At 37.5% G+C, this 15,039-nt stretch overlaps 1 protein-coding gene across 10 annotated transcripts in view; it reads left to right on the top strand.

The window, feature by feature from the left end:
* LOC101742387 (golgin subfamily A member 6-like protein 25) overlaps window positions 1-15,039 on the top strand; it is a 53,145-nt gene that overhangs the window by 29,509 nt on the left and 8,597 nt on the right. For all 10 annotated transcript variants that reach the window (XR_002430367.3, XM_062675868.1, XM_062675870.1 and 7 more), the window contains 9 exons: window positions 1,409-1,543; window positions 2,728-2,870; window positions 3,778-3,939; window positions 7,250-7,489; window positions 8,928-9,128; window positions 11,034-11,211; window positions 12,042-12,206; window positions 12,906-13,031; window positions 13,405-13,507. Coding sequence is in view for 9 of the 10 variants with exons in the window: in XM_062675868.1 (XP_062531852.1) it covers window positions 1,409-1,543; window positions 2,728-2,870; window positions 3,778-3,939; window positions 7,250-7,489; window positions 8,928-9,128; window positions 11,034-11,211; window positions 12,042-12,206; window positions 12,906-13,031; window positions 13,405-13,507 (1,453 nt within the window). In the remaining variant the exon portion in view is untranslated. The remainder of the gene's footprint in view (window positions 1-1,408; window positions 1,544-2,727; window positions 2,871-3,777; window positions 3,940-7,249; window positions 7,490-8,927; window positions 9,129-11,033; window positions 11,212-12,041; window positions 12,207-12,905; window positions 13,032-13,404; window positions 13,508-15,039) is intronic.

Genomic DNA, 15,039 nt, shown 5'->3' with positions numbered 1-15,039 from the left:
TAGATTTTTAAAGATCCGGGAACGTATATACACGTCAATTTATTTAAGAAATCCATAATAAATCGGAGGAATATCTTATACCTTTAAACGAACAATTCTTGTATATTAATATGTATATATATAATCAGAATCTCGGAAACGGCTCCAACGATTTTCATAAAATTTAGTATACAGAACATTTCAGGGGCGATAAATCGATCTACCTACCATTTATTTACAGAAAATGTTGTTTTATTCGTTATTTCAATTATCGATAATCAACTTTATGACTCTTCCCGACATCTATTGGCGAATAGTAATACTATTTTTACCGCTTTAAAGAAACAACAAGATGGCGTTATAAAAAAAAAAGCCGAGCTCGGTCATCATCTAGTTTAGTGTTAAATTTTCACAGCATTCGATGCTTTGAACGCTAATACTTCCCAGTGACTTTTTTGTTTTCATACACGGACATATGAGAATGCGATCCAACTCCTTATCTTGAATACCAACTGGAGACATAAGTTCGATTTTGTTGTATAATAGGCTCCCCAATATATCAACTCCAGAAAGAATTTCACGGTAGAAACAGAACGTACAGTACCCAACGATAAATGTTGCACTTCGTTCCCTATGGAAAGAGACAATCGGCTAATTTCGGCTTCGTAGAGCACTATCTCCGTCACACATTATTCACATGACAGTTGTCATTCGTGGTTCAAGTGCAGTAGCGTGCGATGCTAATACTCATCAGACTTTGTGTTTCGTGCAAAATTAACCAATAGTCTTAATTTCAAAGATCGATGGGTAACATTTACCGCCAAGCACTGTACCCTTGTTGCATCCCAAACATCCTTGCACTTCACAATAGCTTAAATTTATTGGATGATTCAGTATAGTTGTACTTTTAGAAGTATTTTTTTTTGATCTCTCGTCCAGTTTGTAACTCAAAGGAGCCGTTTTAGACATCTTTCTGAAACTTTAGCTATAGCTAAATATGTCTGCTTTCCAAGTGGTTGAAGTACATCTTAGATTCGAATTGTTTTTGATTGATTGAAATAAAAAAAAGGATGCGTGTACTTATGTACGCGCGTAAGAAGCTATACTTTATTTTTTATAATATTAAATAATAAATATTTAATTTAATAATATTTAGTATGAATTATATTAAATAATAATTTTGTCATTTATATTACTAAAAAATGAATGCTAATAACACATTTTTTTACGAGTGTAGGTACATGCACGAAAGTTCACCTGCGGCTATATTCAGACTCGCCAAGCTACGTCGGTCGTATTGTAATGAGCGATTTAGTGGGCAACTTCATTTCTGTTAATTTTGTGTCACGGTGCGCGCGCATCGTAAAATGTCACTCTCATAAATTTTTATAACGCGCCTAAAGAAGTATAACTTCAAAAACCGTTACAGAACTGAAATGTGAGCTGGCAGCGGCTTACAAAGAATCGGAATTAGTTAGGCAAAGGAGTAGCTCGTTGGAAGACGAGCTAAACGCGGCCAGGACCTGCTCCGCCGACTTAGCCGACCAGCTGCAAAGGAAAAACGGTGAGTGTATAAAATTTTGTTTCACATCATTTCGCCTATTCGCTGGTGGTCTAATAGGGGCTATTTCTACCTAGCTACGCCCGGGCGGGTAGGTAAGCTTACAGGCTCAACCTGAGAAAATGAAATTTCCCATACTTATAGAGAACATAGAGAAGGAGTGCACAATGTTAATATATATATTTTTAATAATGCATTAAAAAATACATTAAACCAATAAAGAAAACATTACACACACTATCATGTATTTGACACGCATACGCATATATATTATATAATATTTTGTTTATTGTTAGTCTGTGGTCAAGTTGAGAATAGATTAATATTATTTCTAATATTATTTGTCTATAGTGTCTTAGCGAAATCTGTGATTACAGAATAAAGTCTTTGACAATAGAACCATAATAATGTTCAAACTTATAACTTAAATTAACAATTATAGTCGAATTTCGCCTACCGGGCGACCACTATTATATACAAATATATAAATCTACAGTGGTTTTTACGGATGTTCCGTTATAACTACTGAACCATGCATCCGATTGACTTGAAACTTGGTATCCATGTAGAAAATACATGTACTTGATTATACTTTTTGAAGTCGTCGTGGCCTAAAGGATAAGACGTCCGGTGCATTCGTATCGAGCGATGCACCGGTGTTCAAATCCCGCAGGCGGGTACCAATTTTTCTAATGAAATACGTACTTAACACATGTTCACGATTGATTTCCACGGTGAAGGAATTGGAATTTGCGTAATTACTGGTGGTAGGACCTCTTGTGAGTCCGCACGGGTAGGTACCACCACCCTGCCTATTTCTGCCGTGAAGCAGTAATGCGTTTCGGTTTGAAGGGTGGGGCAGCCGTTGTGACTATACTGAGACCTTAGAACTATATCTCAAGGTGCGTGGTGCATTTACGTTGTAGATGTCTATGGGCTCCAGTAACCACTTAACACCAGGTGGGCTGTGAGCTCGTCCACACATATAAGCAATAAAAAAAAAATGGATAGGCTAATATTTATATGAGTGTTGGACTCGCTAATAATAATGACAATAAATAATAATGTTAATTTTAAATGCCCAGCGAAGCGAGCGAGTACGGCTAGTAATTCATAATTGCATTAAAAACGTACTAGAGCCGTTTACGATACCTTCGCCTACTTATGAGATCCTGGTACATTTTCAGATGAATCTCTTCGCCAGCTCCGAGCTGAGCTGGAAGATGCTCAGGCTCTGCGAGCTGAACTCGAGTCCAGGGTGCTGGCTTTGGAGAGAGATAGAGATAGACTGCTGCAAGAGAGAACCTTGCAAGAAGAGAGAGCCAAAGAAGTATGTCGTTTTTTTTCTTCCCGTTACCGTTTTTTTGCCAACGAAGGCCAATCCAGAATCCGGCTACTCGAGAACTACGGAGATAGTATTTAGGGACGGCAAAGGAAGGAAGGATCTTCCACCGAGGAGGAAACCCGAAAAATTATAATTTGCGTAATTACTGGTGGTAGGACGTCTTGTGAGTCCGCGCGGGTGGGTACCACCGCCCTGCCTATTTCTGCCGTGAAGCAGTAATGCGTTTCGATTTAAAGGGTGGGGCAGCCGCTGTAACTATATTTGAGACCTTAGAACTTATATCTCAAGGTGGGTGGCGGCATTTACGTTGTAGATGTCTATGGGCTCCAGTAACCACTTAACACCAGGTGGGCTGTGAGCTGGTCCACACATCTAAGCAATAAAAAATTGCAAAGATGAATGACGCGTGTTAAGCGAAATGGCGCTAAAACCAAAATAGCCTCTCACCCCTCGGATATGTAGTTAATTCAGTCTAGTTAATTCAGAAACATAATGACGCAGCATAATGGTGGAGAATCACTTATTTAGTGTAATTCATCCGTACTTAATAAAGTAAATGTGAAAGTGTGTTTGTTTGTTTGTACTTCTTTCACGTTGAAACAAAGCAACGGATTGACACGATTCTTTTTTAAAGTGACAGTATATTTAAGGGAGTGATATAGGCGATCTTTTATCCTGAAAAAAAAAAAAAGATCTCAGTTCCACGCGAAACTAAACTGACAATTTACCTTGTATGCAGAAGCAAAGTTGCGGCTATCAACTAGTGTATTTATGTGCAAACAATTTTAGAATATTTTTTAAATTAATAAGCCGTCTATAATCCCGTAGATACTGTGAAGAATCTTTCTTCTGATTCCGAGAGTTTTGACACAAAACAACCTCTATTTCTAAGGCGTTAGCGTCCGCTGAAGCTGACACCGCGAAATGGCGGCAGGCTCACGAGGCGGTCAGATCTCAAGCCGCCGCGAGGGCGGAGAGGATGCTCGGAGACTGCGAGTGGAAGATGAGGGAGCTTGAAAAGAGGGCCAGAGAAGCAGAGAAATCTAAAAAAGAGGTAAGTACAACTCGACCAAGCTAAGTTTGCACCTCGCTGGAATGCGGCGCCCCGCCCGCTTCCCCGCTCACCTTCCCGCGATCGCCCTGTCGCGTCAGTACGGTTAGCATCTTTGTCGCCGACACGTGTCATACGAGTTTTCGTCTCCCTATGCGTTGAATTTGAAATTTTTTAATTGTTTTTGTTAGGTTTTTTGTTGAAGTTTAGTTATAGTAATGGACTATTTTTGTTAAGTTTTTGTTGAACTGTTGTTACTAAACACTTAACGTTCATTTTACTTCGAGAGGATTGTTGTGGGCAACAAAAATGAAAGGAAAGGTTATACACAGTGAAGGGAAAAACATAATCCTGAAAAGGAAAATGATTACTGAGCAATTGGGATACAAATTTAAAAAGTGCAAGAATGCCCGGGTGGTTGAAATACAAAAGCCCGATATCGCTATATTCTAATGTACCTATGTATAATAATTATCTATATATTAATACGTGAAGCAAAAACTTTGTATCCCTTTTTATGAAAATTGCGCGGACGGAGGAGTATGAAATTTTCCACACTTATAGAGAATATAGAGAAGAAGTGCACAATGCTAATATTTTTTTAAAATAATGCATAATAGATAGATTAAATCAATAAAGAAAACATTACACACACTACATACCATGTATTTGACGCACACACGCATGCATACTATTTATTGTCAAACTTTTGTTCTTGACGTCTGTTGTCAAATTGAGATTAATTTTTTTTTTGTTTTTGTTAATATTTTTTATAATGTAGTCTTGGCGAAATCTGTGATTATAGAAGTATAAAATACAATCATAATAGTGTACAAACTTACAATTCCAATTAATTATAGTCGAATTTCGACTACTGCGGGACCTCTAGTATTGTTAAAAACAATAAATGCAAAGTAAAATCTAACAAACATTTGTTTACATTTTTAAAGTCATAGCGAATCCTTTTTTCAGACCATACATAAGCGACAAAGTGACGTAATCGATGCGAGGTGCAAACTTAGCTTGGTCGAGTTTGTAAGCTCTGCCGGTTTTTTTTGATGCAATCAAAAATATCAATGATGGTGGTTGGACTACGCCTCTACGACTCCTTCGACTTAGCGTCCTGCGAGTCTGGTTGCACACCGAATCACTCATATCCCACGCGCCATCATGTAGAATGTTCAGATCTAGATCAAAAATTTTTTTGGCTCAAACCACTTCCCATCAATTTATCCGTATGCCGGTTTTCATTACAACTAAAAACTACTCTTCCAATCAAGTGCAAATAATATTGTTATTTATTATCAATTAATAAATATTAATTATCCAAGTTATGAAAACTCCGCTAAACTACCAGGACATCATAAATGTAAACAGTATCAATAATTGACAACGTATGCAGGTGTTCTCATTACAGCTAAAAATTACTTCCAATTAAGATAATTAATTAATAATAATTACCTTCAAAATTTATGTAATAAAAATTCCGCCGAACTACCAGGACATTATAAATGTAAACAGTATCAATTAACCCATATGTCAGTTCTCACTACAGCCAATAAGTAAATTAAGTGCAATTATTATTAATTAATAAATTGCTTACAAAACTTATGAAAACTCCGCCGACCTACCAGGACATCTATACTAATATTATAAAGAGGAAAGATTTGTTTGTTTGTTTGTTTCGAATAGGCTCCGAAACTACTGGACCGATTTGAAAAATTCTTTTTCCATTAGAAGCCGACATTGTCCCTGATGAACATAGGCGACTTATTTTTTTTTTATAATTTTTTTTTGTTTTCATGTGTGTTTTAATGTTTCCGAAGCGAAGCGAGGGCGGGTCGCTAGTCATAAATACATAGTCAGGTCATAAATTCTGTCACATGTTTAAGGTAAAATAATTGAAACAAGTTTATTCATTATGTAACCATTCATATACCAAAATGAACTTAACAAAACATAGATTCTTATGACACTAAAGTTTATTCAAAATGACCTCCGTGATTTTGAATACAGGCCTTCAATCTGCGCGGCCAGTCGTCTATCGCAGCACGAACGAGGTCCATGTCAATATCGGCGGCTGCCTTAATCAAGGATGTCTTGAGTGACTCCAAATTGGGATGAGGCTTTGAGCACGCCTTTTCCTCCAAGTATTGCCATATCTTGTAATCTAACGGATTCAAATCTGAACTGGAGGAGGGCCAGTCTTCGTGCCGGATGAAGTCGATTTCACGCGCCGCCACCCAGTCTTGTGTGCTCTTCGCTCTATGAACTGGCGCCGAATCTTGTTGGAATACCCAGTGCCTGTTATTGAACATGGTATGAGAAACAGGTACCACAAGGTTCGTCAGGACTGTATTTTGATACACAACTGCATTCATTTTTACACCTTTCTCACAAAAATGTACCTCTGTTAAGCCCCAATAAGAAACTCCCAACCATACCATGAGCGAGGATGGAAAATGACCTCGTTGGACACGCGGAATACGGTTGCTCGCTTCTTCATTACTGTGTGCGTACACCTTATCATTTTTTTTGTTGTAGCTCTCTTCTACGGTAAAAATTTTTTCATCCGAAAAAAGAATTTCCCGATATTTTTTTCCCGCGTACCGCTTCAACAAAGCGCGGCATCTCTTCAGTCTCAGGTCCATTAGACGAGCATTCAAACGATTTTCTGTTTTTCTTCGATATGCCCGAAGCCCTAAGTCTTCATTTAACACCCTTTTCACCGTGGTTCTGCTTAACCCCATCTGAAGGGCCAACAGTTTCTGCTTACGTTTGGGATTTCTTTGAATTCGCCCCTTCACAGCTTTTATCACTGCTGGAATCCTAACAGACCGAGGGCGACCACTTCTTAACCTGTCATCTACACTAGAGTCTTCATTGTATCGTTTGATGGTACGATAAACGAATCTTTTGGTTATATTCAAATTTTTCAGTATGTTAAAAATTTGAATTGGCGCGTAACCGCAATGATGCAACGCAATAACTGCAACACGGTCTTCTTTAAGCGTCCACTCCATATTTAAAAAAGAAGTAAAATTCTAAATGTATACTATTTTTATTTTCATGAACAATTCGAAATTCGAATTCAATAAACTTTTTTGTGGCCAGCATTCTAAAAGAAAAGTTTTTACTGTGTGACAATACTTATGACCTGACTAGGTATAAACAGTATCAATTGACCCGTATATCAGTTAACTTCATCCAATCAAGTACAATAAATTAAATTACCTACAAAACTTAATGAAAACTCCGCCGCACTACCAGGACGTCATAATCGTAAACAGTTCTGTTATCTTTTCGTTTGCAGCTCACAGAGGAAGTGGAAAAACTGAAGGCGGCATCGCGACCGACTCCGTCGCACGTCGCCGAGCTCCAGCAGCTGCGGGGCCTGGCTTCGGAGCAGCAGCGGTCCGTTCAGTCTCTAACCTTGCAGCTGCAGAGGGCGGAGACGAGGGAAGAGACTCTCAAACTCGAGGCCCATAGACTGAAAGAGCTGTTGGAGAGAGAGACGGTCAGCGGGAAAGAAAAAGAAGAACGCCATCAGCAGGTAAAGTAAATCGTTTAAATAAGACTCAACAATTGTGGTTTCTTCTTGTCTGTCTCCAGAAACGGTGGTGACTACTCCTCCTTCCCCTTCCGTCGTGCTCCTCAGTCTTGAGGGCCGTGACCTTTACGGAGCGTTTTTGTTCGGACTATACACTCCATTACGGTCATTTACTGCCAGCAGAGTCTATCGAGAAACTTGTTGTTCAGGGTAGGGTCAATAATAAGAGATTTCGTGGACGAATCCCCATGCGCTGGACTGATCAGGTTAAAGACCTTACTGTAACCCCACTTAACGAGTGTGTGCGTCAGGCCTCGGTTCGCAAACTATGGAAAACATCTGTCCACCACTGCTCTGCTAAGAGAAACCGTTTATGATGATGATACACTCCATTCTTTTCTGTCCTCGGTGTATGGTCGGACCAGCGCATGGGATTACATCTCTTGGCCTCTCTCGTTCCACTTTTGATGAGTAGTTTTTGACCCCTCCGCTCACCCTTAGATGATTGAGTCGGTGTTGCAGTAGAAAGGTCCTGGCTATTTCCATTTGGTGCCATTATGCTTGTTGGGACTTTCCTTATTCCTTCCTCAATCCCCTATCCACGCCATCTGTTGACACTACAAGAAAAACTACGCGCGTGTGAAAACGGCGCGAATGAGTGTGTAAAAAAAACTAAAACATGGTGCCGGTGCAAAAACAATAAAATTGTGATTTGTTGATCAATCAATCAGCTCATATAACTCTCGCCAGTGAGAAAATTTAACAGTGCATCAACGAACTAAGCAGTGAGACCTAAAACTTATCCTTTTCTCAGTCCCAAACATATCTAAATTCAAAACAATGCTAATGTTGAGTTTATAAAAATCTTCAATTATTAAACAAATACGTCTGCTGTTCTGTAATAAATTGAAATGTAATTAAGCGAGGTAAGATGAAGTAAAGTCTCAGTGAGATTGTGATTATTTGCTGAGACTTCAGTGGAGTTTTGGAAGTACTGTACTACAAGTTAGGAATATCGGAGTCTACGGAGGGACTTCGATTGTCTGTATTTTATACCATATATCCCATGGAAATTGTTCGAAATGATCCCGTCATCTCCTTTTTACCATCACCCCGCCCCCACCAGTGGGATCTGCTAAGCACTTCATCCCACTACCTAGAATCACGTTCATGAATAGTGCATTTCCAGAGACCTTACACCGTACCCACGTACAATCCAGTTCTGGTATGAGCTCCCCTCCAAGGTATCTCTTGAGCGCTACAACATGCCTTCCTTCAAACGAGGCTTGAAGAATCGACAGCAGACAGCATTCCTGATTTCCATGAGCTATGGTAACCACTTACCATCCATTGGCTCGTATACCCATCTGCATATAGCGGCGGTAACAAAAATCAAAAGTACCAGGCCACCATAATTTATGAGGAAGTGTATCATCGACAGGCAATCAAACAATTAGAAGAGAAGCACAGTAAGGCGATCGAAAATCTCAAGTCTGAACACGCCAGTTCTGCTGCAGCATCACGCGCGGCGGTGGAGCGAATGCACGCCGAGAGGACGAGGTCAGCATTAGCTCAGTTGAGAGCCGAAGCTGACCAGGAAGCCAGGAACGCTGACAGAAAACTAAGAGAGGTCACTACTAGGGTGAGTTGAAGAAATTTCTATTTTAAACCTATGACGTAATGTAGCCATAAGAATTTTAGATTAACAAAAGTATTTTATATATAAGTATCTGAATATTAATAATATCCTTTATAAATGAACTAACTAGCCGTACTCGCTCGCTTCGCTGGGCATTTAAAATTAACATTATTATTTATTGTCATTATTATTAGAGAGTCTAACACTCATATAAATATTAGCCTATCCATTAAGTACATATATATGTATTTTCTACATGGATACCAAGTTTCAAGTCAATCGGATGCAAGGTTCAGTAGTTATAACGGAACATCCGTAAAAACCACTGTAGATTTATATATTTGTATAGACTAATGTCTGAGAGTTCGCATATAAAGTGACTTTGAAGTTTATGTTAGACTAGGTAAGATTTATTTTAGTACAATCTAATTACAAATGGCGCGAATGACTTTTATAAAATTAATATAGTTTTTGATAAAACAAATACTGGTTGTTTGTAAAGTCGGTTTGCGGACGATAGTTTTACGTGATAACGTCAGTAGCAGAACTAATCGAACTGCTAGCTCTGACGTCACGAGAGAAGAGAGATAAATGTGTTACAAGCCAACACTTGGGCCGATCGTGCCTCTCTATCGCTTGTTCCGACCTCCCGCTTGCACGCTCAAGCTCAGGTGCAACGTGACACTTTTTTGTGCGTGCAGCTTATCAATCATTTTAAATAAACAATAAGTAATTTCTCTCTATAAACATATTTAAAAGAGAATGCAAGTTATAATGAATGAAAGCGACATTTTTGCAACTTTACAGGAGAGCCATATAAGTTTAAAATTTGTAAAAATATCATAACAAAAAACTTCTTCAACTATTTGAATGGAGTAAGCTTAATTGAAGTCCAATTAAAACCATGGAACTGTTGATGCGAATACCAAATAAAACGCAGCTTTAATTATAAAGATAAAAGTTAAATGTCACTTAAACCAAATATGTAGTAGTAGCTTTTCACCCTTCGATATGTTCACCTAAAATTATGTTACTTAATTGTCTATCTGAACCGCCTAATGACTTTTGTGTTGCGGGCGAAACCGCGGGTACGGCTCGTAAATAAAAAAAATGTGTGCGTGTACTAGTGTACACACGTAAGAAGTGAAACTTGTTTATGGCCTTATTTTTCGAAAAATGATCTACATGCAACTTTCTAGAAATTGGTTAAATAAAGTTAAATTAGATAAAGTTTAAACAAAAGGATTTTATTATCATAGACATGAATACAAAACAGATGGCGCGTAACGGAAAAATGTGACGCGTAACCGAAAAATGTGACGGTAAATTTTTTTCCAACGCCGATAAAGAAGTTTCACTTCAATAAACAAACAAACCTGAGCTTAATTATAAGTTTTGGAGTCGTCGTGGCCTCAAGGATAAGACGTCCGGCGCATTCGTGTTGAGCGATGCATCGGTGTTCGAATTCTGAAGGCGGATACCAATTTTTTTACGGAAATACGTACTCAACAAATGTTTACGATTGACTTTCGCGGTGAAGGAATAACATTGTGTGATAAAAATCAAACCCGCAAAATTATAATTTGCGTAATTACTGGTGGTAGGACGTCTTGTGAGTCCGCGCGGGTAGGTACCACCACCCTGCCTGTTTCTGCCGTGAAGCAGTAATGCGTTTCAGTTAGAAGGGCGGCGCAGCCGTTGTAACTATAATGAGACCTTAGAACTTATATCTCAAGGTGGGTGGCGCATTGTTGTAAATGTCTGTGGGCACCAATAACCACTTAACACCAGGTGGGCTGTGAACTCGTCCACCCACCCATCTAAGCAATAAAAAAATAAAAAAGTTATATGCTAAGTTTTACAGTCGAAGTACCAGGCTGACATAAACGCAAAGAATTGTATTTACAGTTCGAAAACCTCAAAGAAGTACTGGCGAGCAAGGAGGCCCAGTTCGAGCACGCGATCTCGGAGGCGCACAGCAAGGCGGACTGGGACGTGCTACAGCTGCGCCATCTGCTGGACAAGGCCGACATTAACTATGCAAACAACATTGAGCTAATGACGGAGAGGCACGAGAAAGAGAAAGGTGATGCTAATTTTGTCTAAGAAAGGGATGGGTATAACACTTTGATTTTTAATACGGTTTTTATTTAGCTTCAGACGTATGTATTTTAATATGTAACGGAATCTTTGAACATTCCCCCTTCAAAACGTCGGATTAACTCGCAATTTGGCATACTTATTAAGGACCGATGACAATTCAATATTAAAAAAAAAATTAAAAAATTGAAATTCAAACTAAAAAATGAAAAATAAATAATAGTTTAAAAAATATTAAAAAATACGCTTTTATAGAAAACCCAACTAAAAAATAGAAAATAAATTTTAATAAATTTGTATTAAAAATAGTGTAAGAAAAAATGATTTTATCATAATAAAGCATGGATGGGGTGCTTTTCAGGATATTATCAAAATAACCCTTCTACTCATATCTGTTCATAAAATATTTATAACTACTGATACACTAATACCATGCACCCCACGCTTTTTTACAGTAAAATTTTTTTTTCTTACACTATTTTTAATTCAAATTTACTAAAATTTATTTTCTATTTTTATTTGGATTTTCTATAAAAGCGTATTTTTGTTAACTATTATTTATTATTTATTCCTATACAAACTATTATTTATTCCTTTTATTTTGCGTTTTAGTCCTAAGTCAATTCCGCTATGAGTTCTAAGCCTATTTATAAATAGCCTATTTATAAATTAAAAATCGAAATATTTGCGCCATTAGTTACTACCAGGACACATTCGTTTCCGCCTTAATAAAGCAGTCACGAAAATTATAAGAAAATCTCTTAAAATCCATAGATTCTGTTGAACCATTAAAACTAACGAGAAATACATTTCCAGAACGCTTAACAGAAGAATGGGAAGCGAAACTTCGGGAAATCGAAGAGCAAGCTTCGACCGCGGCGAGCGAAGCTAAGAAGCTTCTAGAAACGACGAGAGCCAAACTCGTTGCAGAGAGAATCGAGCAAATCAATAAACTAAAAGAAAATCATCGTGATGAGATGAGTGCGTTTATTATTATTATTCTACGTAGTTTTCCTAATTTGAACACCACTTAGGATAATCATTACACAATTGCGACGTCGGTCCTATCTACTATCTGTGAGGAATGTAGATCTTCACGACGACCTAAATTTAGTACCAATATATTATTATAAGTATCTTATGGAAGCGTCAGAACACTACTTCGACAAAGCAGCGCGACACGAAAACCCTCTTGTGGCCGTCGCTAATTACTTATCTGACCGCGACTTGTCAACTGCGACAAAAAGCTTGACGAGCGAACTAACCCACAAACACAGCCCACTGAGTTTCTCGCTGGATCTTCTCAGCGAGTCGCGATTCCGATCCGATGGTAGATTCTACGAAGCACTGCTCTTGCTAGGGTCAGTTAACACTCTCTCAGGTTGAGCCCGTGAGCTCACCTACCCGTCCGGACGTAGCTGAAATAGCCTCTTAGGCTATCAACGAATAGGTAGGGATAAAAACGAAAGTAGCAGCAGTCACATTAATCTATCTATGGCCTCCAAAAAAAGGGACCCAATGGATAGGTCCATTTGGAAAATAAATATTAAATTGTGGTCAATAGCCAGGCTACTATTATAAACGCCAAGGTTTTAAACATAAATCTCATTTTTTTTAACAAAAATATCTACACCAAATAATTCATCTCAAAAATTAGCTCTTCAAAATTTGAATTTACAGACGAACAATGGGAACAGTTTATGATCGACAAAGAGAATTGCTTAGCGCGAATGAAGATGGAATGTAGACAGGAGGGAGAAGAAGAAAGAGTTAAAAGAGAGAAGGAACTGTTAGAAGAAATTACTGGTTTGTATCGATTACGTGAATCAGAATATAGAGCTTGCTGGTGAAAATCCCCAATACTTACCCTTTATTCTTATCACCTTAAAATACCTCAGTGAAAAACGTTTCCCTTATTCCAATCAGATCTTAATATAGCAGATATTATTTAAAAAAAACAAGATTATATATTATATCCTCTTAACATCTACCTGCACTTAAAAGTTTATAAATTCGTGTAATGCTGTAGATGTTGTATTTTGGCTTTGAGTAGTTAAAGTTAAAGATTTCTACCCAACTACAACAAATCAGGCACTGAATCAATCAAATATCAAACCGTTTATTAATTTTGTAAGATACTGATTGACAAACAAAGCTTACTATCAGCTACAATTTTCAGAATTAAAATCTCAAATCCAATCAAAATCAGTCGATTTCGACAATTTGGCCGTCAAAGCTGCCGCCTGCGGTAGGACTTTAGCAGTTACCGAGCAGGAACTAAGGTCAGTATTGCTTGCAGAGTTTACTTTTAGGAACGGTTTACACCGATGACATTCTTATTTATGCATGTGACTATAAACTGCACCTAACTTATGTTGTCTCCTAATTGAATGTTTCCTATTATCCGCCGAATTAGCTCTGTATTTCACTATTGCCTATTAGTGTCTAATTGAAATTAAGCATAAATAAAATTAAAAGGCTCTAAAATTTAGTATACGTTGCAATTCTGAGCCTTGGTGGCGAATAATCGTACGTATATTGAAAACTGGACAAGCGTTTGAATAAATTATAATAGACTGTAATTTTAAACCATAGACTAGAGCCAGTATATTTAACAATATACATACTTCATGTCTATGTGTCTACCGCATTCTTAACAGTTACCATTTGAAATCGGAATAGATTCAGCCTGTCTCCTCGCCTAAACAAAGAATGGCCTTTCAAATAGACACTATTTTCTTTCATTAACATTATCCTGTAAGTTGGTAGCGCAATTTATACCAAAACGACTTCTTATATTTTGAACTGGATTTGATTTTGAAACTAATCCTAGATAATGAAATTTAAAATATTGTCTTTTGGAATGAATTCGACTACCGGAATGCATGTCAACATTTTTGTACCACATTCCTAATTTTACGTTTCGCAACGATGCTAACATCGCAAAATGGGATTTTCATATTATTCTCTTGATTGCGAACGCAAAAAAATCGTCATTTTCTTTACTAGTGATTGTGAATAAGCGAACTATCGCTCATCCTAAAAAGACTTTGGTTAATTTCTTTAATCTGAGCTCATCTTGTATCGTTTAAGGAATATATTTCGAGAATAATCTGGAAACCCTTTTCTTACACATCACATCATACTCGCAAACATTAAGTTTAAAATCTAGAGCCACGTAATTCGACTTAGAACGAAACATCTTTAATAAATACATTCGTCTCGAGCATATTGATTGTATATTTTTCTTAAACTACCCTAAAATTGGTTTGTGAATTCCTCCGGAACGTGGGGGCCAAATATGCACGATACAATAGACATTATCGAGACAGAACATAGCAATGTTTGAACTAAATCTATATAGATCATAAAATGTCAAAAGAAATATTAACTTTCATCTAAACATTGTACATAATATTCATACATTATCGTAACGGTCCAAAAGGCAGTATTTTATTATGCTTCTTATTCTGTAAGTGAAATGTTGATTTTAATATTATTCACCCAAAGGTGGGTAGTATATTTTTCGAAAATGCTTATTTATATTTAGTTTTGTGGCTCGCGTTGCACCATGAACCTTTTACAGGATTTTTTAAACAAAAAATATTTTGAATACACCTTTATTTACTGTATTCGCTCAATCTATTTAGGACCTGCTATCTATTTAGGCTCTGTAACTAATTTTATTTTGTTACATTATACCCAACCCATACCCAAAAAAAATTAACTTACATTGGACGAGCTCACGGCCCGCCTGGCTTTAAGTGGTTTACCGGTACCTTTACGCTACTCTACTTAAGCTACTACTAATCTA

This window comes from Bombyx mori, chromosome 24, assembly GCF_030269925.1.
Source record: "Bombyx mori chromosome 24, ASM3026992v2".
NCBI classification, from domain to species: domain Eukaryota; kingdom Metazoa; phylum Arthropoda; class Insecta; order Lepidoptera; family Bombycidae; genus Bombyx; species Bombyx mori.
Note: the sequence above shows the minus strand (reverse complement) of the source record. Positions and strands in the feature narration are given on the sequence as shown.